At 40.2% G+C, this 26,128-nt stretch overlaps 1 protein-coding gene and 1 pseudogene across 13 annotated transcripts in view; both read left to right on the top strand.

The window, feature by feature from the left end:
- Nucleotides 1-21,912, top strand: part of CREB5 (cAMP responsive element binding protein 5) — a 494,733-nt gene extending 472,821 nt beyond the window's left edge. For 5 of the 13 annotated variants that reach the window (XM_072783642.1, XM_072783643.1, XM_072783646.1 and 2 more), the window contains 4 exons: nucleotides 2,091-2,414; nucleotides 6,406-6,636; nucleotides 14,250-14,358; nucleotides 15,278-21,912. In XM_072783642.1, the coding sequence (XP_072639743.1) occupies nucleotides 2,091-2,414; nucleotides 6,406-6,636; nucleotides 14,250-14,358; nucleotides 15,278-15,441 (828 nt within the window). In that variant the 3' untranslated portion in view covers nucleotides 15,442-21,912. Of the gene's footprint in view, nucleotides 1-2,090; nucleotides 2,415-6,405; nucleotides 6,637-14,249; nucleotides 14,359-14,935; nucleotides 14,965-15,277 lie in introns of all 13 variants that reach the window. The other 8 variants (XM_072783647.1, XM_072783645.1, XM_072783641.1 and 5 more) reach the window with 3 other exon arrangements.
- A 761-nt stretch (nucleotides 21,913-22,673) lies between these two features.
- Nucleotides 22,674-22,992, top strand: LOC140608781 (large ribosomal subunit protein eL42-like; annotated as a pseudogene).
- The last annotated feature ends 3,136 nt before the right edge of the window (nucleotides 22,993-26,128 follow it).

Here is a 26,128-nt window from a genome sequence, read left to right as displayed (position 1 = left end):
AAGTCCAGCAATTCATTTTATTTGTTTACTTCTTTTGCTTAGGTTATATTTAAATTAGAATTCTTCAGTTATATGCTGTTACTATCCCACAGAGGTGAAATTATTCTACTTGTTTTTCCACCTCCACATATGCATATAGAGAGTTGTCTGGAATGCCATTCACCCACCAAATATAAACAGTGCATTTGGTTCATTGGTTGTTGACTTTATTGTACTTTCAAGCATTGCTTTTTTTTTTTGTAATTAGAATTTTGATAAAAATAATGAAATCATTTCTAAAAATTGAAGTTGAGGAGTATGAGTTCACCTTTATGTTTAGTAATAAACGCAGTCAATACTGAGCGTCTAATCTTTCTCAGGGATTCAGGAAGCTTAACTTCTTCACGATTAATATGATGAAGGTCAGTCAGTAGCTGATACTCATGAAAGAGGAAGCAAGTAGGCTTAGTGGTCACTGAATCTGGATGTAGGAAATCTTTTCAATGATTATCTAATGTTAAGATAAAGTCTGTCACATACTCCACTGCCTTTTATTTTTCTTTTACAAGTGGAGGTTCCTTGTGTTTAACTAAAGATTTTGATGAATTCAGTTGGCATTTATCAGCAGCTTACTCTGAACAGTCGAGAATCGTTAAAATTGGGGGCTGGAGATTAGTTGATTTGACCCACATTTAAATACAACTCTTCCTTTTCACAGTGATGGCACACCACTATCATTAATTAGATAAGAACACAAATCAGGAGAGAACTTTCAGTCCCCTAGCAAATATTTCACAAAGCCAGGGTGAGCTTGCCAACCAGACTATCATCATTGCAGAAAATACGTTTCCAAGGAATAACTGTATTATACAGTACTTAGCACATTGTGCCCCTCAGGATAGGATGATAATTGCCTGTGTACAAGAAAAGGCAATTTTGAAGAAACTGTGACTAAGCTGATTACCAACTGATTCTTTAAATCGGGGCCAGCAAACCATGGCCCGTGGGCCAAATCTGGCCCATGGCCTAATTTTGTACAGCGCATAGCTAAAAAAAGGTTTTTGCATTTTTAAATGATGAAAAATCAAAAAGTAGAATAGCATCCCGTGTCATGTGAAAATTATATGGAATTCAAACTTCCTGTCCCTGAGTAAAGTTGTATTAGAACACAGCATGCTCACTCATTTACTTACCATCTATGGCTGTTTTTGCACTAGAAGGGCAGAACCGAGTGGTTGTGATAGAGACCATAAGGCACGCAGTGGTAAAAATATTTGCTATCTGACTCTTTATAGAAAAGGTTTACTGATCCCTGCTTTAGATTCAGGTATAAGTTATTCATGTGCATGTCCATTTGCTTGTTAATGGATAATGCTTTTGTGTTAGAGATATGCCTGGTGATGTGGCCATCAGTGAAGCTGTAGAATTCAATACTCCGAATCTTTCCACATTCCTCACTTCCTTCCCCAAATCGGAAGAACGTTATTGTGTGAGAAGAATTAGGTCATCAGGACTATGAGAAATTTTATGGCAACAAATAGAGAAGACCTACTAACTGACTCCAAAAGTTCTAGATCATGAATCTAATTTGAAGCCCTAAAATAACATCAGTACTATTCCTGTATTCTGAAATTTGAAGTTATTTCCTTTTTGCCTTTGAGAAGTCTTTTGAGAGGAATAAATCTTTTATTCTTGTGACCCTTACAAAACACAGTGTCATATCAAATAAGCCCTCTGTTCAGTGACATTATTGTATTGAATGATTTTATTTACTTTATCCTTATATTCAGCTGCCAATGGGATATGATGAATATTCGATACTTGGAAATTAGTAGGATATACCCTTTAGTAGACTGCCTACATCTTAACAGGGTATCCTGTTCATCTGCTGTGACAGTTGAATTAACATTTCCAGCCAACATTGACCCTCCTAGCCGCTAAAATATATATGAGAATTTGAAATTAACATAAAAGTCATACTGCCAACCAATAAAAAATCATTGACAGGAGTACCATAACATAGAATTGAAACTATGAGTCATTTTGATTCAAAATCCCTATTCTGTACACGACTGACCTCAGTTGTCCCCTCTTGTTTTGTTCTGTTTCAGAGGTTGAAGGCCGCGTTGACTCATCACCCTGCCGCCATGTCAAATGGGAATATGAACACCATGGGACACATGATGGAAATGATGGGCTCCCGGCAGGACCAGACGCCACACCATCACATGCACTCACACCCGCATCAGCACCAGACACTGCCAGCCCATCACCCGTACCCACACCAGCACCAGCACCCAGCACACCATCCTCACCCTCAGCCCCATCACCAGCAGAACCACCCACATCATCACTCCCACTCCCACCTTCACGCGCACCCTGCACATCACCAGACCTCGCCACACCCACCCCTGCACTCCGGCAACCAAGCACAGGTAGACCCTTTTATGATCTCTTACCCCCTTGTTGTTATCAGCGCAGGCTTGAATGTGGGGCTCATTGGCAGCAACCTGGTGTGACAAGCTTGGGTGTTCTGAGCTCTGTTCTTTCTTAGGAAATGATGGTAACCTGTAAGACCCTCCCAGATCCTCATTTCTAGAAGTAAATATCAGGTCTACTCTCTGAGGGCAAATGTAAACTTCAAGTTCTCCAAAATCTGGTTGTTTGCAGAGTGTGACAAAGGTAACTCTAAAAAAAGTAATAGCGATGGGAGATCAGGAAGACTTGGAGCATGTGAAGAAAGATGTGAATAAAAAATGAGAAAAATAAATGAATTCTAGCCATGATTTTAACTTCAGTGCTTTGTAACAGAGACTCAGTTTTGGCACCTGTAAAATGGAAGTTAAATACAACGGACAGTCTTCTGACTAACACTAAATGTTAAAAATCTAAAAAATAACAGTTCCAGGCAGACAAAGAAGCTTGGTAATGGATGATAGGGCATAAGGTGCTGTATAAATGATGAACAGAGGTGACTCATGCCACCTAATGTGAAGTGCGTTGGAGGCAGCAGTCAGAGAGCCAAGCTCTGTAGATGATTGGTTCTAGAGAAAGGCCAGATCCCAGGGGTGGAGAGTCACCAGAAGTGGCTAGAAAGAAAGCCAGCATTTAGACTCAACTGAAAGAGGGTTGGGGGACCAGGCAGACGTTATGTCACCCAGCCCAAGAAGAGAGGCGGGTCCATGTGCCCAAGTACGTTTTAGTAAGTGGATGAAGAACATGTCTAGGGGCATGGCTAGCCCAAGACACTTTGGATCTTGAAGCAGGATGACCTTTGTCAGTCCCCTCCACCCATCCCACACTGCCAGGTTCCAACCAGTTGGGTCAGAGTGGTGTTGGTAGCCTGGAATCTCCAAATAACACTTATTCACCGTCTCCTCCATCCTCTGCCTCTGAACTTCACACTAGGCAGTTTGGAGCTTTAGAACCCTCTCCTCTAACACACACCAGACTTGGATGGCCATCAACAAGATGGGTTGTTCACAAGCAACTCTCTGATCTATTATCTCTCTCTTACCTATTCAATAGATAAGCTTATTCATTAGGTCAGCTTACTTTTGCAAAGGTAGTCAGAGGAGTTCTACATAGTGAGTAAGAAAAAATCTGTAATTCTTTTCCCACCTTACTTGCTGTGTGACTGTGGTCAGTCAGCTAAACTCCCTAACCTCAGTGGTCCCATCTGCAAAATGTGGTAATAATAGATGAAATTCATAGACTTCTAGGAGTATTAAGACAATGTCTGGAAAGCCCTTGGCACAGGTATCAATGCATGTTAACCATGATTAATTCCAAACTGAAGTAATATGATAGATGTCTAGCAAGTTGTTCAGCAATAAAATGCCGACCAAAGCACTTATTAGTCAAATGCCTTAGTAGGACATGGAGACAGTTAGAAGGGACAAAGAAAACTAGAAGTGCAAAGATAGGCAAATAAATTCACATTTGTACTTATTTTTTTAAGGAAAAGGATAGCATCAAGCTTTGGTTTCCTTGTCGGCAAGTTACTTCACAGACAAGTATAACCGTTAGTTGAATGTAAAAACCATTCATTAGCTAATTACCAATTAGCCAATTGCCCGCCATTTCAAGTCAGTAAGTGGCCAACTGTATATGCAATTAGTTAATTGCTATTATAATTAGCTGCACAAACAGTTGCTTTTTAATCCCATACTAAAGAGAAAGAGTACAGGTTGCTCTTGTTAACATTTGAACAAGATCATTTAGACAATACTCAAAATGCCACCCTTAAATTATATGAACTTGGCTGATTACTGAGATCTTGTCATATTGCTTAAGCATACAATGATTAGAGCATTAGGAACAGAAGTTTATTGAGGTCCTCCTGACTGTGAGATTCTAATATGACTTCCAATAAATTTGCCTTTATGAACTAACAACTCATTATTTTTTATCAAAAGTTTCAGAGCATCTATGCCAAAAGAATTCTATTTTTAAAATAAAAATAAGTAACAGTAATTACCAGGGATGTATATTCTGGTCTTAGAGTTGCATTTGCAATTCCTCCTGCCTTCTTAGGGATTCTCTTGCATGTAAGGATGTGATTCTAGAGTCCTGGCATCACTCCTCAGTCACTAGGAATTTCTCTTAGCCAAACTGCACTTTCAACCCTGAACCAAGCCTGAGCCTGAAGCCACCACATAACTTAACCCCTCGGGTAAAGGCACAGGAGAAGTGTCAGAGATAAAGGTTGGTGGGAGAACGTCGTATCAACTGAGAGGTCTTGGGGATGGAGGTTCAAAACCCAGTTTTGCCTCCTTGAGAGTCTTGTTTGCGGCTGACAGTTAGACAACACAAATTGCCTAAAAGAAATGGTACAGGCAAAAATGGCCAAGTTAGCAAGTTCCTTCCTAATGCTTTGCTTTGAGGTAGCTAGCTCAGCAGCCAGCATCTGAAATGGCAAGTGCTAACCCTTTGCTAGTAACAAGGCTCGCATTTTCACCAGCCACTCTGGTGAATAAGAACTTCAACACTAAATTTATTTTGTTGTTTCTCTGTGATTGGGAGGAAAGGAATCACCAATAAGCACTTTTAGAAAATGTCTCCGGTTTAAATAAAAATCACTGAGATGCAATCTACTTCAGGCCTGAGCCTGATTTCTTCTACAGTGAGTCATAGAAGCTTTGATAGAATTCGGTATTAAAATATATCGCTTTCAGTCCACTGATGTCAACCAGTAGCGATTATTAGTACAATTACAGTCACTCTGATGGATTTCAATCATAGATTCGGAATCTGGTAGCAAAGGTTGCTGTGCTTTCTTTTAAACACTTTTTTTTTTTTTTTTGCCTGTTATTTCTATAGGTTAAATGTCTCTTGTAAAACAACTTTATAGATATTGCAGCCATAAGCCTGAGTGACTGAGAAATGAGAAGGAAAAAGAACACCCTTTATTGAGGATGAAGAAAGGAGTGCAGTGCTTTAGGGAAAACATTAGGTGTCCAGACACATAAAGAGTCAGTCGTGAAAGTTTCACTCAATGCTGTATGTCTGCCTTATGAAGGGAAATAAAGCTGTATGGGCAGGAGTCTCCAAAACTTCAGGTACCACTGAGCCTCTTGCAGTTCTTAGAGGGAATCTATAAGTATAGTAAAAATTTTTAATAAAGTGCTTTGCCACTCCTAGGGTTTCCTTACAATATATGTGGTGCTTCCTAGCCCTCTCTCCCTGTAACACAGACAAGGTGTATTACAGGGCTCAGGCCTACTCTGGGCATCCATCGTGTAGGCCCCACTTCCAGCCATCTGGAAAGGCCTGGCTCCGGCTCAGCTCCAAGGGGCAGGTGGACCCATCTGGAATGTGCCAGTCCAGCTAGGCCGTTCGCTTTAAGAACTCTGAAATGGTGAAAATAGGATTGTAGCTGCTTTCTGGGCTTCCCAGGGTTCTTTCGGCAGGAGTCGCAGGGGTGATGATGTTCCACAGGTGTGTTCTAGGAACACGGCTTTGACACCAGGAGAATGAAAGCTCACAACCTGCCCAGAAGGAGTTTTCAGCAGAGGACAGAAGACTCATCAGTATTGTGACAATAACCCTGGTCTCTCTGCTTTCACCTGTAGCCCTGCGCTGGCACGTTAAACCTTTAAAACACACCTTAAATAAAACATGCTTAACATCTGAAGGAGATGTTAAACATGTTTCCTCAGCTGTGGTTCAGCCCAAATGGCTGTCAGGGAAAAAATCTATTTGACTCTGTTTCGCGAATCATTTCTACGTCTTGCCAAAATATCACAGAAGATAGTTCAACGATGCCTTTCATGAGCACGATTTCACTAGTTACTTTGTTCTTAGAAAACAAGTTTGATATGAGCCACCAGCTCTCTGTACTTTGTGTTCCAATACCAGCTTGGGTTTCTTCTCTCACCCAGCATGTTCCTTCTCTGTCCCTGACCCCTTCCCTCCCATGCCCAGCAGGTCTCACCAGCGACGCAACAGATGCAGCCAACCCAGACAATACAGCCGCCCCAGCCCACAGGGGGGCGCCGGCGAAGGGTGGTGGACGAAGATCCCGACGAGAGGCGGAGGAAATTTCTGGAACGGAACCGGGCAGCTGCCACCCGCTGCAGACAGAAGAGGAAGGTCTGGGTGATGTCACTGGAAAAGAAAGCAGAAGAACTCACCCAGACAAACATGCAGCTTCAGGTGCAGGCCACTGTCTCTTTCCTCGGGACTCAAAAAGCCCTGTGTACAGTTGGCATTTCCTGCCCCCGGCAGGCACTTGTTGACCTAAGCAGTAATACCACACGTTAGCCCACAGAGCAACTGCAGGCCTACTCCTCAAGCTTTGGTTAACTCTGGGACACTTTACAAAACAAAATGACCATTCAGTTTTAAATCAATCTGCCTGCAAAGCTCTGAGGAGAGAGAAGCTGCCCAGCTGAGTTGTATAGGGCTGACAGCATAGGCTTTGGTCAGATGAGGTTCACACTCTCCTTCAGCCGTTAATTGTGTTGAACCCCCAGGCCCTCAGTGTCCTCATCTATAAAATGGGAGTAATAACCTCATAGAGTCGTTGGGAGTAATAAGTGAACTAATGTCTCCGAAGCAGTTTTCCCGGTACCTAACACATAATAAATCTTCAACCGAAAGGCAGTTCTTTGTATTCACCAGGGAAGGGGTTGCTTTGACTTCCACTGGGTGACCGCTGTTTTTGTTTAATGGAGGAAAAGAACGTTCATGGTTGTTATTTTGCTCTATAGGAAAAGACATGTTCCCGTCTCATTTTCTAACTCAACAAAATTTGAATCTTGCAAGATTTTTCCTTTTCGTGGGTGGCTCAGCGGGGGACATTTCCTAACAAGGCCACTTCTGGGAGCGTTTGAGAGAAGGGGAGGAAAGTGTAGTACCCAGGGCTCCTCCTGCGGACCTTGTGTGGTACAAATGATGCGTTCAGGGCATCTGTTCTCACACGAAAAGGAATGCCCTCTCCACCAGCAGAAAAAGCAACTAAATAATTATATGCAGGGATAGCTTTAAGAGTTGGGGATTACGGCCTCGTGCTTCTAGAAGCAGAGAGAATGGCTGAAAAGTGGAAGGAAGAGGGGAAAGATTGCCCCAAATGGGGAGGATCTGTTCCTCAATAGTTTTTGTAGGTCACCTTCACCTTTCCCCACCTGGTTCTCTGTGTGTCTTTAGAAAGGAACAGTAGAGGTGCCAAGCTCCCAAAGCTTTTGCATATTCAGTGCATTCAATGGAAATGGCCTTGGGCAGCAAATGTGTACACGAAAATATATAAAGAAAGCTTGGGTTATACATGGACTGCATATAGATGCTTACATTTTCCACTAAATTTATCATCCTTTGTGTGATAGACATGAGAAAGACAATGGGAAACATATATAGCAGATATGGGAAATAGAGTAGTAATTCTTCCCAGTGGCTTATATGTGTTATGAAGGTGGGGGCTGTGTCTTATCTTATTGCCCTTTCCCCCTACTCTACTCCCTAACCCTGTTTCTAGTATAGTGTCAAGCTAACATGCTGAGTTCCTGAGTGTCTATACTCAGTATCTGCTTGTTGAGTAAATGAATGAGTTCCCCATCTCTGGAGTGTCCAAGAACTGGCTGCCTGACTACTTGGCAAGGATGTGATTGAAGGGAGTCAAGCCACAGTGGGATGGCTGGACTCTTAACACCTTGAAAGTCATAGCAACTTGAAAATCTGTAGTTCTAAAATCCTGGCAGCCACAGTGGTATGTGAGAAGCTTTTAGGTAGAAGATGGTAAGCACTTTTAACATTCATAGTAATCATGTTTTTATTTTTGTGTATATTGAAAAATGTAATTAGAACATCAGACCTTCAATTTCACAGATACTCTTGGTAAGGATGAGGCTAAATTATTAAATAATGAGTTAATTTGTGCAAACATGTTAAGTCAATAAAAACTCTGGTACATGTGGATCCAGCAAATATTACAGCCACTGGCTCTGCAATGACTGCCGTGTGGGAATCTCTGGAATTTGCTACCAGTTGTGAGGTTTGCAAGAGGACCATGAAAATGGGCAGGATTTTTCAATCTTGGCACTATTGGTTTTGGGCCTTGATAATTCTCTGTTGTATCCTATTCTTAGTAGATATTTAGTAGTATCATTGACCTCTACCTCCTAGGTATGAGTAGCACCCCCTGTCTCACCACCAGGTTGTAACAACCAAAACGTCTCCACACATTGTGATTATACCCTGTGGGGGCAAAATCAGACTAGTGATTGAGAACCACTGTCTTAGATGAAGGAGCCATGAGTAGCCAGCTGGCACATATCAGATGCCAACAAATGTTTAAATCAGTTTTAACTGAAATGAGTCCTTGCAGAATTATATCAGCATATTGACTATGGTCCTAGAGCTTAAAAACAAGGAGAGATCACAGCAGAGATCCAGGGAAAGTGAAGATGCTGGTCTCCCTGAAGTCAGATGTTCTCATGACTTGGCATATGCCTGTATCTTATTGCTTTTACAAAACACATAAGATAAATTTACCCTTTACAAGGCCCTAATCCATTAATTTTTACCATTCTTTAGGACCATAGATGACAAAGGAAAAAAAGATACTAGAGTTCTAGCCCCCTAAAACCAGGGGGTTAGAAAGTTTTATTTGGGCCAATCAACAGGCACCAATATTTTTGGTTGTTAAAGCAGTGCCCAAGGAAGGGACAGTCTCCGAGAAGACTGAATTCTTTGTGTTTTCCAACCACTGCTTTGCTTCAGAGGGACAGAAACCACAGCCGTTCCATGTTTTCTGGGATGCTGAGTGCTCCACATCATGCCTTGTGATGCTGGAGAGGATATGCAGATTCTGCTACCTTTGAATGACCCTTTCCCTCTTACTGGACCTTTGTCAAAAGAAAAAGGTGTCTCTCTTGAGGCTAGTCCAGTGAGCCAAATTTTAAGTAAACAGAAATGGAAGGTGCTAAGCAAACAAACTCTAGCCAAACGGAATATCCAAGGTCTGGATGGCCAGCTGCCACTTTTGAGTTGTTTTTCAGCATAGAACCTTTTAGCTGGGCTGCAGAGTTTCAGATTGGAAAAAAATCAGACCTAAGAAAACAAAATCAAACTCCCAGACTTCATTTCCTTGTCTCACAACAAATCTAAACCCAAGAGGTCAACACAGGTATAGGAATTGAGGCAAATATCAGAAACCACCCAGTCTGACGTTTCGTAGAGGGAAAAACTGAGGGTCAAGGGGACAAAAGGAGTCTTCCCAAAAGTCACACAACCAGCAAGTATTAGGATGAGGACTCAAGCAAGTCTCCTCTTGACCCAAACCACTGCTGTATGATCTTTCATTGTAGACAATTCTTCAACTAAAGGAATCCACGTTCTTTTCTCTGACAGACTAGCTAAGATCAGCTCTGAATTTATCAACTACTGATGGGGTGCTCGGTGGATTGTTTGTGTGCAGTAGATGATATGGAAATCATCTGGTCGCCCGTGGAAATAATTGCTTTTCTTTTTTAGTGCAAAGACACATGGCCTAAGTCGCTGCTAAAATTTTAGACACATGAGCCCAGGTTTGGGACTTGGCAAGAGAATAGGCCAGATGGGAACTGTTGCCTTACAAATTGAGAGTCCTTTGTTTTAGAATGAACTAAACCTGGCCTCGGCTAATCTACAAAAAAGAAAAAATAAGTGTGTGGGGGTATGTGTGTGTGTGGGTGTGTGTGTGGGTGGGTGCTATATTGTAGGGCCCATTTTGATAATTATTTTTTTGGCACAGACTACTGCTTGCATCAGAAAGCATTCTGGGTTTATCATATTAACAGAATGACATCCCCAAAGCCAAAAACTGCAAATGTAGCTATTAGGAACTTCTTGGAGTACTTGTTTAAAATATGTTATTATGGTATTGAATGTCTGTATAGGGGCACTACTTCACCCCCTAGACAACCTTATGGGTTAAAGAATGGATTAATACAACGGCGTCTAGCCTCTGACAGTCCCTGTCTAAATGGCTAACTGCTTTAGAGTAGCAAACCCAAACTCAGTTCAAAAACTGAAAAAATGAAGGGCGGATTTCAACAGGATAATTAATACTGATTATTAATACTTTGCTTTTGTAAAGTACTTTTATATGAAGACCTAGAACGATTATTATAACCCATGCAGGGGAGTAAAAAAAAATTGGTGATTTGCCTCAATTCATAAAGCAAGGTAATTCAGAGTAAGAAAGTGCCTCTGGAAGGCCTGGTTTTTATTTCCCTCCTAGAGCTGCGGGCAACATTTTATTTCTTCCATGCATTTTGAAACATTTGCTATCTGGTTGTTCTCTCCCAAAATGAATTCAAGGTGATTCTACTTATGTTCCCTCGAAAAGCATTTTTATTTTAAATATAGTCTAGCATCTCCTAGGTCAGTTAGCATGGAGACTTGAAGATGGTGATTATGCGTGTGCACGGCACATGATCTACTCTGCTTTCTCTAGGTCAGCGATTCTCAAACTTTCTTAATCCAAAGTCTCCCTAATGGGATCTGATGAAGGCTCTACAGACTCTCTCAACAATATGGACACATACATGGACATGAGGATTTGTGCTAAACTGAGACTGTAGCTATAGCTTTGGAATCTGCCCTGATAAGATTCGGAAGCACGGGCGGTGCCAGAACTGGCCCCCTCAGGAAATACAAGACTTGAAATATAGGCATAGTTGAGAATACTAAAGGTAGTCGACTAATGAATAAAAAATAAAGATCGACTCTTTCATTAGATTATTAGGTGGTTAGCTTTCTCACTAGAAGGCAAAACAGAAACACTCAAAGAGTAACCACCATTTTGGGGGCAGGAATTGGAGAACTCCTCTGACCATCTTGTCACCATTACTTCAGTGTGGCAGTTTGGGAGGCCAGACAGTATTATTCTGAAACCCCTGTTGAGAGCTCCTTTTCCTGCTGGAAGTTGCCCTGGGATTTTCTGTTGCTTCTGTGGCCAAAAGACTTTGATTTCATCCTTAACAGCATCGGAATTACGTGTGTATGATCCAAACAAGAGGCTGATTGTTCTTCTTTATGGAGAATATTGATTGGCATTGGTTTTCCAACCATAACTCAACTAACATAATTACTAATGCATTACTTTAAGAAATATGTCCATATTCACATCTATCTTTAAAGGATCAGTTACCACGGTAGTCTTCAGGTTCCTACACTTGTACAGACCATCCTACTCCCAGGTTCTCGGTTCCTATACTGACAATGTATTGCTTTATTAATAAAGAGCTTTGCTATCTCTAGACCAAAAGTGCCCCTTGAGTTATCAATTTTGTTTGGGCCTTTGGTTAAAGGCCGAGACACTATATATGCCGTTCATAGCGGTGATCCGTGCTGTTCTGTTGTAGCCTCTCATGGAAGCAAAAGGTTTACTGTGAAACAATTTGGGGTGTGCCAAGTATTGCAGGCAGTTAGCAACTTGCGATTGTAGAAGCCCAAAGAACGGAATTCAAAGTGTTTTTTTAAGGAAGGGGCAATGAACACTTTGTGCCTGGGAGATTGAACACTGCCTAGAGAAGGTGGGACGGAGCAGAATGTAGTTGGGGAGGAACAGAGAATAAAATCAACCTCTCCAAGAGGGCCACCGGGTGGGAATTTTTTTTCTCCCCTTCTAGAAGTGTAAGAAAGCAAGAGAATCTTATTTGGTTTTGTTTTAAATATTTTCCTTATTTGTTGTTTCCTAGGTCACAGAAGAAAAATTGTGGGAGGATATCGTAAAAATTGGAGCTTGACTCCATTTTCTAAGAACGATTGTCTGCATTATCTGCAGCTGAGAGTTTCTCCTTAGAGTGCAGGTGTCTTGGCAGTTGTGGGGTTAGAAAAGTGCTGTATCTAGAATCCAGTTGCAAATAATGACATTTCATTTTGTTTTCTTTTTCTCTATTTTCATTTTGTGTTTGTTTGTTTGTTTGTTTCGTTTTTAACCAGGGGTTGCCTTCTATTTAACAGTCTAACTTTCTTTTACACATGCCATTTTTAAGCAAAGGGAATCTGGGAAAAGCAAGGACGGCTGTCTGAATTTAAATGGGCATTAAAATCAAAGAGGAGGGATCCCTGGGTGGCGCAGCGGTTTGGCGCCTGCCTTTGGCCCAGGGCGCGATCCTGGAGACGCAGGATCGAATCCCACGTCAGGCTCCCGGTGCATGGAGCCTGCTTCTCCCTCTGCCTGTGTCTCTGCCTCTCTCTCTCTCTCTGTGACTATCATAAATAAATAAAGTCTAAAAAAAAAAAAAATCAAAGAGGAAAGAATTAGTATTTAAGGCTAAAATAAGTTGTCCTATAAATAAAGGTTGCACTGACCCCAGAATTGACAAGGGTCAGTTTTGGCTTTCATAAGGCCCCATACCAGTCATACTCCTTTGGAGGTGGGAGATGCAGTTCACTCTCCTGAATGTTTGCAGATTAAGAGCAATTAAGTGATTTATTTGTCATTAATGCTAATTTCCCAGACAGGCATTTTTATTTTGTAAAATTTGGAGAAAGGTTTTTGTAGATAAGATTCTTACTATTTTGTTACTTATGTTACTCAACATTTTATTATCTATAATATAGTTTGCAAATAAATTTGGAAAAGGGAGGTATTCCTTAAAACAAGTCGCAAAAAAAATATTTTAATTACTTTTAGAATCCCAAACTTACTTTTTTAGGTGGTAAATGCATGCCTGAAAAGCCAAGTTCATATTGAAAGTGTAGATACAACTTAATGACAGCAATGTTAAAACACCCTTTTCTGTGTGCATGTTTTTTTTAAAGTCTCCCACATGTGGAGTACAATGCCTGGCAGCCACAAATGAACATTGGCCAAAAAGAGGGTATTATTTATCACAACTATAAAATGGCTTATTTGAGATAGTGCTGTGTTTACAGTTTACTTTTATCAAGTGGAAGCACCTTAGAACCAACCACCTATTCTACATTTATATTTACAGACAGTAGTGCCAAGCACATTATTCTACAAAGCTATGAATCGGTCTTTGTGAATTACTACATAAAGTGGAGATTTGAGGCACAAGAAACACACACACACACACACACACACACACACACACACACGGAATCCACAATACCCTGATATTGATGCCAGAAAGAATTCATAGGCTTAAATGAGCCAAACTAGTTAATGAACCAATCAAACTAATTTAATCGTGGCCAAAGCTTCATTGCCCCTCACATTTCTGGGCTGACCTCATCCTACCAGTAGAGGATCAACATTTGTTCCACGTGTTCCACGTTCACTTTTTCATCACATTGAGTGTCAACCTGAGCTTATCAGACAGTGTGAAGATGATTATTATGAATAGCTAAATTCAGTGATTGCTCAGTATGTGCCAGGCAATATTCCTGATGTTTTACATCTGTTGCCTCATTCCGTCCTCACAACTCCAAGAACTTTATTCTGGTTTTATCCCCAATTATAAACAAGGTCACTGAAGCTCAGCTGGCTTACGTTTCCTGCCTAGAGTCACCCAGGTTGTGTAGAGTGGAGATTCCCACCCAAGTAACATGTCCCAGAGTCCACCACCTGAAGGGTATGCTCTGGACTTTTAATAGGATTCAGCTCTTGAATTTAAATTGGGTATTTTCAAAAAGTCCCAGGTAAAGGTGAGGAGCAAATTAAAGGCAAGCTACACATTTTCAAGTGAATCCCATTAAATATTATTCTTAATGTCATTCAGACACAACAGAAAAGGTTGCCAATATCATCGTTGAAGGTGCATGGGGACTTGTATTCTCTGGTCTTTTCAACATGGCTTTGATATGTCTCTTTCCAGAATGAAGTGTCCATGTTGAAAAATGAGGTGGCACAGCTGAAACAGCTGTTGTTAACGCATAAAGACTGTCCAATAACAGCCATGCAGAAAGAATCCCAAGGATATCTAAGTAAGTCATTGACTTTTTCTCTTTTCTTAGTGTCCAATTTTTTTGCCATTAATTTCGCATTGGATTTTATTGAAAGAGCAAAAGTAAAGTGTAGATTGCACACCCGGGCAGATATCATACTAGAAGTCTTCAGTGGCTGCCAGACTATTGCACTGGGGGATCCCTCTTTTCTGGCCCTATCACCATGCCCACCACCTCCCAAAAATTTCTGGCTAGCCTTTCCCTGGCATTTCACATTATAAACTCCTACCGAATTCCAATTATGCAGCCAGTAGGAAAATAGCTTGCGGGAGCCCAACTACCAGTGGGCTAGCAGTCTTCCAGAGAAATAAATGGGCTGGGGTAGAGGCATTAGGTGAATCACATGCAATGCCTTAAGTTATGCTGCCTGTTATTCACTGGGCTGAAAAGCTAGTGACCTTGTCTTAGTTTTCCAAGAAGTAAAGTGAACCCCTTCCTCTAGACCCCAATTTCTGCATCTGGAACGTCAATAAGTTAAATGCTAGTTGAGTGGGGGATGGTGGGAGGAGCAGGGATTCATGGCTGAAGGTCAATTTATTTTCAAATAATTTTTTAGATTGAGCAACACAGATTCTCCCACCACATGTGAGTATTTTTCCACATTTGATATATGGATGGCTATGTGAAGATACAAAAATGGGGAAGTTCACATATCAAGACTCGAACACATGAAATCAGTTTTGCTGGTCTAGAAAGCATGGCTTTGCTTGTAGCTAATAAAGTGGGAAGGCATAGCTTTTGACTACAGTTTAAAATAAAGTTTTGAAATTAACGTCCAGGAGCAAATGTGTGAAACTCTTCTATTTCTAGTAAACACGTAGTAATATTTTCCTGAGTAGCCCACAGGTCCACCCAAGAAGAGCTATATTGGTATGTGTGTGTGTGTGCTTTTTCCTAGGTCCGGAGAGCAGTCCTCCTGCCAGCCCCGTCCCAGCTTGCTCTCAGCAGCAGGTCATCCAACATAATACCATCACCACTTCCTCCGCAGTGAGCGAGGTGGTGGGAAGCTCCACCCTCAGTCAGCTTACCACTCACCGAACAGACCTGAATCCCATCCTTTAAAATCCACTGGTGGGTCAGACCTTGCCTCCAAGAAGAGCTGTCGCATATCATGCGTCCTTCTTTTAAGGGCATTTTTAGAATTAACTCAGACCTGGAAGACTCCTCAGCCCTTCAGAGACTGGCTTTCATTTTTATAGTTATTATGGAAATGTTGTCTTTTATACTTAGTTATATAAGAAAAAAAGGGAGTTATGCAATTAATTAATCTATCAGCTTGGGAAATGCTTTGGTGCTTTTCTCCAATTTTCTGGTACCAGTTAACTTGTTTATAAACTGAACTCTTTCTGTATATAGAAACGGTTTCATTCTTATCAGTCCAACCCTTTGCCTGAAACATTGAATCTTGTTAAACCGCAGCTTTTAGCCAAAATGAGGCATACCTAGATGTCACGTAAACGGATGCAAGGTAACTGGGTGGTGAGTCTGGCGACATCATAACACATATTGAATTTGCGCTGTGATGTCGCTAGAGTTCCAGATAAACACAGAGCCTATTCCATATTTTCTTCTCTTCCTATAAAAAATTATAAGATCCGTTGATGTCCAAATAAAACCACCGAGCATCTCGCCACCTCTCTTCCTCTTCTTGGTCCACTTCCTCGAATTATCCTCTAATTTCCTCCAATCTTCCTTTCCATTTCCACTTTTTCCTGGGCTCCCTGTGTACTCTTCATTTTTACTTTCTGCTGACTTATACCCCCCACCCTGCCCCTTAGCATCGCAGGTAAAGAAGAAAGTAATTCCTAAAGGGAAAAAAAAGCAAATCTCAAAAATATGGATCTAGCCATCGCTTCCCTTGCCCATGATCCACAGCTGGATTCATTCAGCTCTTGCTTTTTACAAAAATGGTAAGCAGGAGATGTTTAACGCGCCTGATTTAATGCTTTTAATAATCAGAGCAAATAAAAGGTGGCTTAGCCATAGGTGAAGCACTGTTGAATGCCAGCTGTGGAGACACCAGGGAAGGGAGCCTTATAAGCCTCGATTGTGAAGGTCCAAATTATGATGCGGGCTATAACATCACACCCTCAAATTACAACTGGTTTTATATGGCCTGTCTATAAGGTTGAAAATCCATATACTATATAATAATTCAGAAGGGCTCTCTATTCACTACACAGATCACATTGTTCCATCATCAGCTGCTAATAGACTAAGATTTATTACTATTTTTTTTCTTAAGCCTATGGAACTGCCTTTGCCGTTATGGTGGGTGAAAGTGGACACACCACTGGAGGAACAAAGAAAGAAAGAAAACCTAACGTTTCCAGAGGGGTGCTTTCAGCCCTCCCAGAACAGCCAAAGCCTTCTTTGGCTGCTGAAAAAATCCCATGGATGTGGCTTCTCCACTCTTCTGAATAATTCTGATTTATATTTTCAGCAACTTTCATCGACTTGCCCATTTTAGAAAGCAGAGAGTCCCAAACCACGGTTGTGCCTCCTTGAAACAAGCCATTCGACTGTGCTAATGTTTTAATATCACATCTCACAAGTAACGGGGCTAATGTTTTCCTCCAGCAGTCTAGACAGGTGCTGGTGTTTCATCTCCATTTGAATGCTTGATTGACCTCCTAACACAGTGTGTGTGTGTATGTGTGTGTGTTCGCGCACGCGCGTGTTCATGGGATTTAGAATAATAGTATTTTACAAAAGGTGTAGCTTTTATAAGAGTTCAGAAAAGGGAAAGATGTGTGTGGGTGTGTGTCTATTTGTTTATCTCTCACTATAGCATAAGAATCTATTTTGGAGAAAAAAGACAATACGAGGGTCGTGAAGCATGATTTTTATAACTAGTTTCAGTTTTATCTAATAACTTGCTTTTTAAATCAGTATTTATCAACAATTTTTTTTATGTATGCAGTGCTTTCAAAAGAAAGTTTCGAGTGTCCAGGGAAACTCATGACTGGATATGTGGTCTAAACATCAACACAAAAGCAAAAACAAAACAGGAAAACAAACCCACACACACACACGCAAAAAAAAAAACCCAAAAAACAAAACAAAACAAAACAAAAAAAAAAAAACAAAAAAGAAAAAAAAAGAGAGAAAAAAAGAAAAATGCAAATGAAAAGAATTTTCTATTATATTTTAGACAAACATATCTTTTTTTAAGTATTTTAAATACTGAATTCATAGTTATTTTGTTTTGCATCCCAGCAGTAACAGCTAAATGGTTGAACCTAACTGGCTTCCTAAGAAATATTTAAGGTATATCTGTATACTGATATTAAGTTTAATTTTTTCAAAACTCCTTTCTAGGACCATGTATGTGTCTCTCTAAAAAAGATGAAAAGCTCATTGAACTGTTTGCTCGGGTTTTAAATTTTTACATCTTTATTTTATTTTTTGCTTTAAGTAAACAAAAACTTTTCTTTCTTTCCTGCATGCATAGCACTTAATCAAATGGATTTTTTAAAAAATCCACTGGTAATATCAGAATGTCCAGGGAGTGGGCTGTCACTAAAATTATGGTTTACTTTACTTCTGTTCCACCTCTTGATTGAATATTTAGTTGTCAAACTGAAAGCCTCTGTAGTGAAGAACTTGCCTGAGTTTTCTTAATTCAGCAACTTGACAGTTTGACTGATGTGCATTATATAGAGCTCAATTATGTCTGTTTTTTATGCTAAGTAGGCAGACCAACCACACACACACACACACACACACACACACACGTTAGCAAACGGCCCTCAATGTATAATTAGAATAAACTGTCTTCTTGTTATACTTAGAGCCTTTAGGTATATTCATTAGCAGTGTGGAAATACAGTAAAATGGAAGACGCCAGCTCATTGTCAGAGCATCTTGAAACCCTGAACAGAAAGGCTCATTGGTCAAATCCAACACTCGGCTTATCAGTATTAAGTACTTCACTGGAAGGTCCAGCCTTCACCAGCCTGCCTGAAAATCCCTCCGTGCCCTACATTTTTTTGCCAATCTGGGAAAACATCTTTTTTCTGCCCCATTCTCCTCTCCCACTCAATTAATGGGTCATCCACCTAGATCTTCATGAATCCATTGTAATGACCTTCGGAGCACACCCATCCTGAGGAGGGAAGGCCCCTGCAACCCCTGCAACACTGCCCCTCCTCATTCATGCATGGTTTTTTTTTTTTTTTTTTAATTGGCAGCATCTGCCTTTCAAGTCACTGCCAGCCTACCTGGAAATTTCTACATCGCTTTCCCCTCACCGTATGTGATGGGACTTGACAGCTTAGATAAGTAGACCTGATGGCATTTTCCCACCAGGCGATCCTAAATTGAGGCGTCCACTTCGTAATTATTCCTCCTTAGGACATTTCCTAACATTTGATGCCAGGACAGGTAGAGAGAAATCCTAGCCGGATGATCGTCCTCATGTTAAAGCCTGTGTGAAGCTGATTTTTGTCCCTTTCCACCCCCACTCATCCCTCTCCTACCTCCACGTCAGTGTGAGCGAGTCCCAGTGTTCACGCGGCCTGTGGGAGATGGCAATTTGTGTGGTGTCGTTGCATGAACTGTGATAATTAGGGTGACTTACTTGGGGCAAAAGCCCTTTGGAGCCCATCCGGTCAAAGAAATCAAATACAGCGCATGTTCTGAATAGAGGGGCACCGATGGTGGATGTTCAGGTGGTTTTGTTGCCTGTTAGTAAATTCTAGTGTGTCAGTTGAGTTTGCCATTAAAATCTGAAGCCAGCTGCGGTGAAAGACCAGCCTTGGGCTGGGGTGTTGTAAGCATCAGTAACTGCTATAAAACTAGCCATCCAGTTAGGATAGAATGTGCTTCTTTCTGGTTAATAAAAACCATCTAAGAAAATATATATGTATGTATGTGTGTATACAGTGGAATTCAAGGACCAAAGCAAAAATTTGAACAGGAATCTATTAATTTAGAATTTTATAAGATATTTATTAATAAATGTTATTTTAAAACATTCCATTTGAACAGTATTCTTCTGTAGGATCTACTTGTTTTTAAAGTATTAGTTCATAATAAACTACTCTAGTTGTGTATATCTTCATTTTTCAGGGTTTCAAATGGCTATTCTCCATCATTTGGTGGAAGTGTTTTGCCTAGATCTCTGTGCATAGAAATTTCAAGGATTTTTTATTGCTCTGTGAGTTATTTTTTAATCTGTGTTCTGAACAGTTTTTTAAAAACTTTTATTTCTTCTTCTTCTTTTTTTAATTTTTAAAAAGTAAGCTCTTTTCCCTTAGGAAGCAGAGTTCAGCTAAAGGGAATCGGTAACTATAACTGGAACAGCTTTCTTGTCCAAGTGTAGAAACAACTTCATCTCTGCTTCTCCCTGCCCCACCCCAATTTCCTAGAATGCCTTGCACTATTCAGCTTCCTTAGTGCTCGTTTTGTCCGTCCCAAACAATGTGCAGTAGCTTGAAGCCATTCAAGTTCCATTATGCAGCATATCTGAGAAGGAAAAGGAAACAACCCATTTAAATTTGAATAAAACTGTGCCTCTGTGAACAGTAGCAATGTAGAGTCTCTCTTCTGCTTTTAAAATAATTTATATTTTAAAATTGCACTTTAGCTTTTTCGACCCCTTTCTGTTTCTCCTGTTCTCTCTCAAAAGTCCCTCCCTGTCCTCAAACTTGCCTCCTGCTCTCCTCTTTCCACCTCCCCACCCTCCCTCTAAGGCTCTGAGCTGCATCATTTACAAATACTTTACAGAATATTTGCACCAGGTACATGTGCGTGTGTTCCTTAGTATCCTAGCAAAGCCATGTTCCTCACATCAGCCTAGATTAAGCCTGCTACGAGAATACCAAGGAGAAGAGCCAGTTTGTACTCTTTAGCCCTTTATTCATAGCATGTTTTTTTTTTTAATGTTATATTATGCAACAGATGTGAGGCAGCAGCTAAGCTACACTTAAGAGTTTTCTATCTCATCCTCCAAACCAAAGTGTCCTGAATGAGCCAGGAGACTTACTCTTTTGTGCACCATGGTCCATGTGGACTGGTGTCCCAGCCGTCGTCTCTCTGAGGCTGCTGAAGTAACAGTGGCCCCGTCTATTTCATTCCTAGGTCTCAAAAATACAATGTTGCCTTGTGACATAATTAGGGACAGCACCTCTCTTTTACAGTGATAATCTGAGAAAGGACAAGAAGGCACTGAAGCAATAAACCTACTCGTAAAATTCAATACCAAAACAAAGAAATGAAAAACAGAAAACAAAACAAAAACCCTAGCTCATCATGTTGTGAAAAATGAAAAAGTGTATGTCCACTCAAAATATTTTACTATTTCTTGGGGAGTTTTTCAGTGATGTAATGCTTATAGCCAAATTGCTTAAAGAGTGTTTATATATTTTTTTCCTTATAAATTGTCTATTTTTTAAAAAAAAAAGAAACTATTTACCACAAGTTGAAGAGGGGGGTAAGGCCAAATTGCCAGCATTTGTTAAAAGATTAATATTCTTAAGTGGCACTCTGATACATTTCCAAGCTTATCATCAGAGGGGAATCAGTAACGATCCGCTATTGTATTTCGACCAACTTCTAATATGTAGCTCATTAGAAGCCAGGATTTAGAAAGCTCTTCTTAAGCCATTTAGGATTTCTTACATTGAGTTTCATATTATAGAACTTTCTAGGATTAAAAAAAAAAAAACAGAATCATTTTAGCCTCAGGACTGAGAATGTGGAACCTGAATAAATTAGCTTTAAGTATATCATTAAAATCTTATGCACAATAAGCTCATTAGATTCTAGTTGGCTCCTTTAGAATACCAATGCCATAGGCCGGAGATAATGGAAGTTATCAGCAGTGCTGCAGTGGAGGGGGTTTCAGAGAAGGGACCCTTCCCAACCAGCCAGCCAGTAGAAGAGGAGACCTACTCACCCTCTTTCCTTCTATGTTCTGCTAAATCACACCTGCCTCATAGAGAGAGGAGTTCTGCCTTTGAGGTTTGTCTTAGAGAAATGATAAGCTTGAAATGTTCTCCCTGGCGGGGACATGGGGTTTGGGATCTTCTGAAAAGGCCCAGAAAAATGGCTCCGTTCAAACACAGTGTTCTAGGACAATTGGAATATAAATATTGTCCAAAAATAGAACCTAAAAAGTTTAGCACTGTACAAAGTAAGTGCTAACTAAGGAAGTCCCAAAAAAAGGTGCTGTCACTTTAAGTTCTGGACTGGGGGGGTTGTTTGTAATTGTAAACAGCAAAGCATTTATGTTTGTCTGTCTATTTGTAAAGCAACCACCTTCCTTACTGGAAGGAGAAAAAAAAATTGGGGGTACATACATGTAAATACTTGCTGCAGCATTTAATATGTTCAATTTTATGTTAAGCTTTTTGTTGCATCGTGAACACATTTATTGTTACCAATGGACAATGAGTTCATTAAGACTGTTCAACGAGGTCAGATTTTTACATCTCTTTCGAGCAAGAAGAGACAAGATTTTGTGCATTTGTACAAATGTTAATAATATCACTGCAATTCCAATATAATAAAGCACTCAAATGCAAATAATACATGTAACTTTTGTATGATGAAATTCGGGTTTGGGGATAATGGTATCTATCCTGCACATGGTCTCATTCATGCCTTGTAAACGAAGGCTTGCTTTTCCAGGGTCATGATGATCTAGGGACAGAAGGAGGTGGGATTTTCTCCTTCCTAGACCACCACTATGCTCCCACTGCCTCTTCCATCCAACATCCCAACTAAGGCCACCAGCCTAACACAATCACAGCGAGTAGGCCAACTAAACTTCACCTTGGGGTCAACAGATTTTAGCAGTCCAGAAAAACAGCCAGCATAAATTCACGTTCAAGATGTCCAGGAGCCAAGCATCACATGCTGGCCACTGAGGCAATCAAATCCTGGATTTCTTTGCTTGACTTACAGAAAAGTCCTAAGGATAGTCTTAGCCCTATTGAGTGTGCACTCTTCAAGGTATCCTCCTCCCTTCCATCCCCTTCTACCTTCTTTCCCTCCATCCATTTCATTAATGTTTTCATCATGCTTCTCTTTCTCCTACATTTAATGTCTGATCCATCAGTGTGGCCAGAATCCAACCACCATTGATCGCTGGCTTTACTATTACAGCTCTGTCCAAATTACCAGCATCTCTCACCTGAATTATTGGATACTCTCCTAACTGGCAGCCAGAGGGAACTTTTGAAAAGGGAAGACAGATCATGTCCCTCCACTGCTCAAAACCCTCTAAGGACTTCTCTCCTCGTTCAAAGCAAAAGCCTGCTTTCCGTGCCAATAGCCTTCTCGCAGAGATGGTGAACGTTCCTAAAACCCGCCAGACTTTCTGCGAGAAGTGTGGCAAGCAACCCCACAAAGTGACACAGTACAAGAAAGGCAAAGATTCTCTTTATGCCCAGGGAAAGCAGCGTTATGACAGGAAGCAGAGTGGCTATGGTGGGCAGACTGAGCCATTTTTTCCAGAAAAAGGCTAAAACTACAAAGAACATTGTGCTGAGGCTTGAATGCGTTGAGCCCAACTGCAGATCTAAGAGAACTCTGGCTATTAAGAGGTGCAAGCAGTTTGAACTAGGAGGAGATAAGAAGAGAAAGGGCCAAGTGATCCAGTTCTAAGCTTCATGTTTTGTTATGAAGACAATAAAATCTTGACGTTATGTCCACTTCAAAAAAAAAAAAAAAAAAGCAAAGCCAATTCCTTACTACCAAGTTCTGGAAAGGCCTCCATGTCCTGCCCCTCATTAATTCCGTGAGCTCATCTATCATTATCTTTCCCCCTCACACCTCTCCAGCTCCACTGATATCCTTGAGGTTCCTTGAGCTACCCAACTGAGAGCCTTTTCACATGCCCTTCGTTCCCTCTACCCAGAATATTCTTCTCTCAAATGTCTTCCTCACATCCTCACCTGCCTCCCAACTAGTTAAGCCTTTCCTGACCATCCTCTATAAGATTATGCCACCTTCACTCTTCCCCTCACCTGCCTTGTACAGACTTTATTTTCTATAGCATTTACCAACATCTAACATAATTTTTATTTAGTTGTAATTTTTTATTGTCTGTCTCCTCTAAGCGGAATGTGAGCCCCACAAGAGCAAGGGTTGGTTTGCTATTCATTCACCTTGGTCACCCAAGGTCTAGAACAGCCAGACATAATGGGCACACAATAAATATTTGGGGAATGGATAATCTTCTGTTTCCTGTCTTCCTTCTTGATCTCAGAACACTCTGACCCAACCACCTGGTCCTATGGCCACAACAGTCATATTTTAAAATTAAGTACCAGGATGTGTCATCTGACACATAGCCTGACAGGATATTTGAAATTGGGACAGAAACAACAATTTGGGTGGAGAGGATGACTGCTGTTCTAATGGCAATCCCATCTGTTACATTTACATTTGGACCACTCACTACACTCATAGTTCCCATGAGAGTCTTTCTAATGCCCATCCCACACTCATTTGCAATTTCAAAGCCATTACTATTGGTTAAAAAAAATTGTTATGATCCCACATTTATACTTTGAAGATAGACAGCTCTAATCTCCATTCTATGTTTCATCCCTTTGTCTCTGGAGCTTCATAATGTCCTTTTATCTTATACTCGCTATTGTGGTTGGTTATTGGTTGGTTGCTGGATCAGATTTTAATTTTGCATTACATATTTTCTTATCTAACAAAAACAGTGTTTTATCAAGACAACTTGCCTTGTGGTTTGGAACCTAAGTATCTTCACCATGAGATCATAAAACTCTGGAGCACTATGAGCCACCTTTTCAAAGCAATTGAAAACAAGACACTTTGTGAGATCTGTTCCCATGGCAGTAATGGCTGATTTTATCAAAAACAACCATGAAAATTAGGCCTCAAAAGAGAAAAAAATATATCAGTTTTAAAAATCTAGAGTCTGGGTTTAGACTTGCACACTTAAGAAGCTACTTCTTTTGGCCACTATAGATGGTTTTTCAGAATGGCTGAAAGGATGGGTACATTATCACATCTAAAAAAAATAGTAGCTAGTAGACCTAGAAAATCAATAATAATAATGAAAATGATTGTATTTAAACCTGAAAATTAATTCATAAATTTTTCAGTGATCACTAAGTTTCATCTTTTATATTGTCAAGTACTATGTCCTTCTTTATATCATATTTCCTTGTACCAACTGGGGGCTGAATCATAGCATTGTCAGCAATCTTCCATAAATCAAAAGAGACACAATGGGCTACAAAGGGTCCCCTATAAGTCACTTGCACTTTCTCAGAAAAAGAGCTGCCTACATGTTTTTAAAAATGAATAAAAAGGGAAGATTCTACATTCACAACACATTTCTAATTTCTTAATATTACAGCAAGAAAATTGTCCTGAATATCTAAGTGTGATATTTAGTATTTATACAGGTTAAGTCCATGATCTACCATCACTGCATTTGCGTTATCTTAAATGAGCACTCTTCTACTTAAGTTGGCTTACTGACAATGATGAGTCTCAGAGTGCCTGTGCTTAAAGAAAGAGAAACTCTTCCAAGGAGGCTTGAGTGAAGGTGGGTTTCTTACAAGGATGTAAGAGGCCACTCATAGAGCCCAGCCAGGCAGTGTAACAACTATCCAAAACAACTCTGGAAAGTCATTAAATAGCTCATCTCTCTGGCTTGTCCATTGCTCAGGGCTTATTGTTCCTCATTCTGTTCTCTCTCTGCTCTCTTTCTCTCACTCCCTTTCTCTCCTCTTTCTCTGCAAACTGGTTTTTATACTCACTCAAGTGTTCCTGCATGGGCCCATCATTTCTGCTCCAAAATGACAGCCTCAGCCTCCAGCATATCTTTGGTCTTCTAGTTCAAACATCCAACGTCAACTTGGTCTCTGTCTTTCTATTCCGATTTCTCAGGAGAGAGAATCTCGTTGACCATATGGGGTCAGGCATTTAATCCTAGGACAATCAACTGTGTCTAGGGGAGCAGGGCTACATGCATTGAAAGCTCCTACTTCTAGGGGCAGAACTGGATTTCCAAAAAGACGGTGAAGAGAAAATGCCTGAAATAGTTGTGATGTCTAAGACTACTTCTAGAAATCTAGTCATTTACCCTTAAAACATACCAAGAGGAAAAAGTACAGTGAGCAGATGAACTCGAAGCTGGGCATAGAGCAGATGTTAACAAATGTTTATTGAATGAATGAATGGTTAATGAGTTGTTATTTTATTGAAAGCTTGGAATTGAAACAAAATTCATTAAAGATTAAATAAAAATAATTTTATAAAATTAAGAAATTTTCTGGATATTATGGCTCAGTTTGTAGGCCATACTTCCAGAATATAAAAACTAACCATTAAAAAGAGTGAGAAAGATTTTAGTTTGTCCTGTTTACCAGGACTTCCCATTCTCTTGCTTTGAGCTGACTGATCACACATATACTCTCCAAGAAAGATCACTGATATATATATAGATGATAGATAGATAGATAGATAGATAGATAATCATATATATATGATATATATATCTATATATGATGATAGATATAGAGAGATAGATGATGTAGATAGGTAGATAGATGATGATAGATGAATTATAGATAGATAGATAGGTACTTATAATCTCCAAAGCTGATTCCAGTGTATTTGTGTCTGTAAGGATGTCACCATAATGTCTCCAAGGTGAGGTTAAGAAACACTCTTGTCTTAAAACTCCCACCAGATATTATAATAGCTGATGAAGCCTTTGTGACAAGGAAACAGGGCAGTTTTTTATCAATAA

The sequence above is a fragment of the Canis lupus genome, chromosome 18 (genome assembly GCF_048164855.1).
Source record: "Canis lupus baileyi chromosome 18, mCanLup2.hap1, whole genome shotgun sequence".
Lineage (NCBI taxonomy): Eukaryota > Metazoa > Chordata > Mammalia > Carnivora > Canidae > Canis > Canis lupus.
This window is presented reverse-complemented; position numbering and strand designations above follow the sequence as displayed.